This window comes from Silene latifolia, unplaced genomic scaffold (genome assembly GCF_048544455.1).
Source record: "Silene latifolia isolate original U9 population unplaced genomic scaffold, ASM4854445v1 scaffold_75, whole genome shotgun sequence".
Classification (NCBI taxonomy): Eukaryota; Viridiplantae; Streptophyta; class Magnoliopsida; order Caryophyllales; family Caryophyllaceae; genus Silene; species Silene latifolia.
In genome coordinates, this window is record NW_027413661.1 from 2,817,908 (window position 1) to 2,823,565 (window position 5,658).

General features: G+C 38.3%; 1 protein-coding gene across 1 annotated transcript; it reads left to right on the forward strand.

Annotated features, from left to right (window-relative positions):
- The first annotated feature begins 4,426 nt into the window (after positions 1-4,426).
- On the forward strand, positions 4,427-5,417 carry LOC141640280 (uncharacterized). The gene is made up of 2 exons (XM_074449130.1): positions 4,427-4,933; positions 5,082-5,417. Exons 1-2 carry the CDS (start codon positions 4,427-4,429, stop codon positions 5,415-5,417), a joined length of 843 nt encoding a protein of 280 aa, XP_074305231.1.
- Positions 5,418-5,658: the final 241 nt, after the last annotated feature.

Consider the following 5,658-nt stretch of genomic DNA (forward strand, 5'->3'; position numbering starts at 1 on the left):
GCAAATCCAATTAAGTAGTTCAAGCGAGTCAGAGAAAATAAAGCAACGAATCTCGATTATCGATCCTTCACGAACCGTCACGTAAAACAATTATAATATTTATAATTACTAACTACTAAATATAAAAATCTCCCAAAATAGAAGCTTTCCCGAAATACAATCCCGACACCAAACTTATGCCCAACTGATAACTGAAATAACCCGATTAGTATTTGACCCAACTTCCCAAAATAGAAAGTTACTAAAATAGAATTTCTTAGAATGGAAACTTTCCCGATATAGTAGCTTTTTCATTTTAACAAACCCGACTCAAAACCCGTCTTTAACTATTCAAATAACTCGGGAATTAAATTAAATAAATTATTTAGAAGACTCGGGAATTAAATTAATTAATTAAGAATACGACCAATTAACGAATTATAACGATTTAAACTATGAAAACCCGTTTCAAAACTAAAACAATTCGAATAACCCGATTAAACACAACCCACGCCTTCACTCTCACCCCCACCATTCACGCGCCACCTACACCACCACGACAACCACCAACCATGCTCCCCACTTCGACCCCACCACTAACAACCACCACCAGCCTGGTCGACTGCCGCCGGCGAGTCGAACTAGGGCTGCCATTTGGCCTGGTTCACCGCCAAGCCTCACCAAACACCCTATGTTCTCTCCTTACTACCACCGCAGCCAACACCTATAACCTGCCACACCACCACAGTCCTTCTCGCCGTCACCCCACGAACCGGACACCGTGGCACCGCCGTCTCGACCTCCCCTAGTCCACGGTGGTGCCACCCCAACCTAGCCATCTAGACCGCCTGAAAACCCCCTGTTTAAAACCCGTCACGCTACCCCGTCGCCGCCACCTCTCTCCGCCACTACCACCACCCAAAACCACCATAACCACCACCACTACACTCGTCACTAACCACCCTACCCATATACCCCGACGCCAACCACCCTTATCCCCTCCCTAAGACACGAAACAACAACCAATCAACTCGACAGAAATGCGAAATCAGAGGAAACGGTTGAACTCTTACCTTTTTCGCCACCACCACAGCCACCAGGGCCACCCACGGTCGTCGTCAAACACACTAAAGCCTTCCTTGCTGCGCCGTCAACACCCATGCTCTCTCTCTCTCTCTCTCGTTTTGCGTGAAAGCTGATGATTGGTGTTGATGAAGGAGGGAGGCGGGTTGAGGGAGTAGGGTTGTGTAGAGCTAGGGTAAATAGGTTAAAAGTTTAGGTTAGATGGTAAATGGGTCATGGGTAAACGTGATTGGGTAAGTGGGTAAATGTCATGGGTCCGCGTGGTTGTAAAAGAATTAGCTAACGTGACTTCGTTCAGTTAAACCCGTCTCACTTAACTTAGATCGATACAACGCGAGTCAAGTAAAATAATTATTTTAATTATCGACTCAACAATTAACCCGACTTAAATAGTAATATATAAAATGTATAGTAATTAATATATATTAATATCCGTTTAATTGATTATATATAAAACACGGGGTATTACAGTCTTCCCCCCTTAAAATGAACTTCGTCCCGAAGTTCGCTCCCATACTTAAACAACATAAGGGTATTGTACATCGTACATACGGACGTCACGCATTTCTAACACGGTTAACACCCACTTTTGACACATCAATTAACATAACAAACACGAAATGTTACATTCTGCCCTCCTAAAAGTAAACTTCATCCCGAAGTTTAACTCGTCTTTACTTAACCCAACTAACTACGACTAATAACTACCTGAGAACACCAATGTATAACAACTAAATATTCATCTGAGAACACCGTCATCTTCCATCTAAATTCCGATCACAGACTCAAGTAACTCAATAACCATGGTCTCACTGGACCGTAAACGTAACTCGGCACAAAGGCCCCACAACTCATAACTCAATACCAGTAGTTTAACTATACTCTTCTTTTACACCTCAACCAACTAACAGAAGTAGGAATAAAGCATATAGAACTCATTTGCATAGGTACCCCACAACGAAACATCCACTTGATCAAGACTACCATCTACAAACAAGTGCAATATAAACATTAAGACTTTACTCGACTACCATCTACAAATAATTAACGTAATTATCGACTCAACAATTAACCCGACTTAAATAGTAATATATAAAATGTATAGTAATTAATATATATTAATATCCGTTTAATTGATTATATATAAAACACGGGGTATTACAATGTCTGTCTCTGAACTCCCGTGTTGCTTTGACCTAGTTTATTAGTTTACGTATTTAATTTACTACTAATCGTATTATCACCTTAATTCTTGTTCGTCAATTTGTTTATTTCTTTCTTCTAAAATTATCCGTTTTAGAAGTATTTTCGACATAAATCAATTAATCCGATGTAATTATTGTAATTTCTCATTATTGTATTTATTGTATTTCTTTTATTATTGCTTGTATGCTCTCACATGTAATCAACTTAATTTCTACTTTTACTCAATTGTATGATTAAATTACGTGTTAACCGACTTAGTATTAATTCTCACATGTTAAGATTAAAACGTTGGATGTTTCATTGCATGCATATAATCGACAATATATCGAGTATGAATAACTTCCCTAATCATTAGTAGAGGCCGCTATCGAGGCGGGCGGGATTAGGTGTTCGATCAAAAGAGCTTCCTTATACGTACCCTCACCCCTTACTCCAGATCTCTGTGAACATCCGTGTTCATTGGCATCCACGAGAGTCATTCTAGACATAGAATGCTATGGGTAACGAGTGCTTAGTGTTCATGTCATTACTTTGTGTCTTGACATGACACGAGGTATTCGAACGGTTTCCAATTTTCCACAATAAATTGGTGGCGACTCCACAAATGCAAACGCTTTTTTTCCCAAGCGCCCCCGTGGGCCCGCGTCCACATTAAGACATGAGTGTTATGGCGTAGAGACCACTCTAAATGCAAATCAACTCCTTCCGAACGAGATTTCAGGAAGACAAAATATGTTAATTTACCTGAATACTGTATTTGCAATTATTGCGGTCATACGGGACATATTCAAGACCCTATGTTAAACGCGTCCAAGATTTACACAAAGGCATTCAATTTGTTAAAGCGTCTAACACGGTAGTTGAAGAAGACAATGTTCCCATAGATGAATCTAACTTGAATGAAGAAAGAAACAACAACTTCCGTTGGTTCTATGATATCAGCTTTGATTACAAGAAAAAGATCAATGAACCTAGACAACCATAAAAGCCTAAAGAGTTTCATAAGACTAAGGCTCCCCCTAAACAACCTGAAAAGCAACCACGTGAAAAACCTAAAGTTTACTCTAAGACTAGGACATCTCCAATTCAAACCCAATCACCTACCAAACGAAAAATCATTAGACAAGTCTGGGTTAGAAAAGATCTAATCTTTAGGGTGACTAACATTAAAGGACCCAACCTTGCTTGGATGCTTAAAAACTGTATCTAATCGTTTTGCAGGTTGTGGTGAAAGAAAATAATCTTTGGTACCTTCATAGCGGCTGTTCATGGCATATGACTGGACATATAAATCTATTTCTTTCACTTGAGCCATTTGATGGAGGTAAGGTTACCTTTGGAGATAACAAGAAAGGTAAGGTTGTTGGTGTTGGTAAGGTTTGTACTTCCACTTCTCATGATATTAGTGATGTTTATCTTGTTAGAGGACTCAAACATAATCTACTCATTTTCACAATTATCTGACAAAGGAAATAAAGTTGTTGTTCACTCGGATACTTGTCGTATAATAATTGAAAGAATAAGTAGCGTTATTCTTGAAGGTCATCGTAAAAGGAATGATTATATGATTGATTTAAATGCAATTCCTACTAACTCGTTTACATGCATGAAAGCTACTTTAGATGATCCGTGTTTGTGGCATAAGAGGTTTGTCCACATTAGCTCAACAATACTTAACAAACTAAAGAAATGGGATTTTGTTGAAGGGTTGTCATCAATCAAATTCGATCAAGAAATTATATGTGACTCGTGTGATCAATGCAAACATGTGAGATCGTCATTCAAACCAAAGAGAGTTGTAAGCACCAAAGAACCACTGGAACTAGTACATACGAATCTGTGTGGCCTAATGAAGGTAAGAAGTAGAGGTGGATCCAGGTATGTTTTTGTTCTAGTTGATGACTACTTAAGGTATGTTTGGCCTCTCTTTCTAAATTCAAAACATGAAACTTTCAATGAATTTGTAGTTCTAATGAAGCTTGCTCAAAACAAGTATAAATCAAAGTTAGTTTCTATACGTACGGATCACGGCACTGAATTTGATAATCATGCCTGTATAAAATATTGTAGGAAAAATGGTGTAGGACATAACTTTTCTGCACCACGAACTCCACAACACAACGGTGTTGTTGAACGTATGAATAGAGCACTAGAGGATATGGCACGCACTATGTTATTGTGTAGTAGTCTACCTCATAATTTTTGGGCTGAAGTTATTAGTACTACATGCTATGTTCATAATCGAGCCTTGATTAGACCTATCATTAGGACGACTCCATATGAGCTTTTAAGAGGACGAAAACCAAATATATCTCATCTTCGTTGCTTCGGGAACAAATGCTTCATCCATAACAACGGCAAAAATCGTTTAAGCAAATTTGATCCTAGAAGTGACGAAGCTGTTTCCGTTGGATACGCAAATCATAGTAAGGCATACAAAGTTTTTAATAAAAGAACTTTATGTATCGAGGAAAGTGTTCATGTTATTTTTGATGAGAATAATACGTTTGATAAAGCTGAACGGGATGAGGAAGAAGTTATGAACGAACCTGATTTTTGTCTATATAAAGGTGATATCCCAAAGCTGGATGAGGAAGACAAAGAAATTAAAGGCACAAATGATAAACATGGAAATCCTTCAAATGAAAAGGGAAAGAGATCTGAGGTTATAGTTGATGATACTATAACTTCCTCTCAAGACAGGAACTTGGAAAATGAAGTTATACCTGATGAAGATATAACTTCAAATCCAAACCAAGGTATAGAATCCAGTCTTATACCTGGATCTACTATAACCCCATGATTAAATTCAGGGGGAACGCTTCTTGGATCTCAATCATTTGAAGAAGGTGAGCCCGGTTCAAATAACATTTATGCGTCTTGAGTCTCTAAGAAATGGAGATATAAAAACTCTCATCCCATGGAGTCTTGTAAACTTAAGAAGAGGTGTTCAAACTCGTAGAAGGTTGAATAACTTTTCTTCTTTCTACTCTTTTCTCTCCACCATTGAACCAACCAATAGCAAAGAAGTCCTTGCTGAATCAGATTGGATCGTTGCAATGCAAGAAGAATTGCAACAATTCAAAAGGAATAAAGTTTGGCACTTGGTTCCTAGACCAAGAGATAGATCTGTTATTAGAACAAGATGAGTATTTAGAAACAAGCTGGACAATACGGGGATTATGGTACGGAACAAGGCTAGATTGGTTGTACAAGGGTATAATCAATAAAAAGGGATTGATTATGACGAGACCTTCGCTCCCGTTGCTCGTCTAGAGGCTATCATATTATTAATAGCATTTGCAGCTCACAAAGAAATGAAATTATATCAAATGGACGTTAAGACTGCATTCCTTAATGGTTATTTCAACGAAAAAGTCTTTGTAGAGC

Bases quoted from the DNA above. Each gene is read 5' to 3' on its own strand.
- LOC141640280 (XM_074449130.1), top strand. From the start codon at position 4,427: ATGGCACGCACTATGTTATTGTGTAGTAGTCTACCTCATAATTTTTGG. The intron at 4,934-5,081 runs GTTATAGTTGAT...GATTAAATTCAG, and splicing joins AAAAGGGAAAGAGATCTGAG to GGGGAACGCTTCTTGGATCT.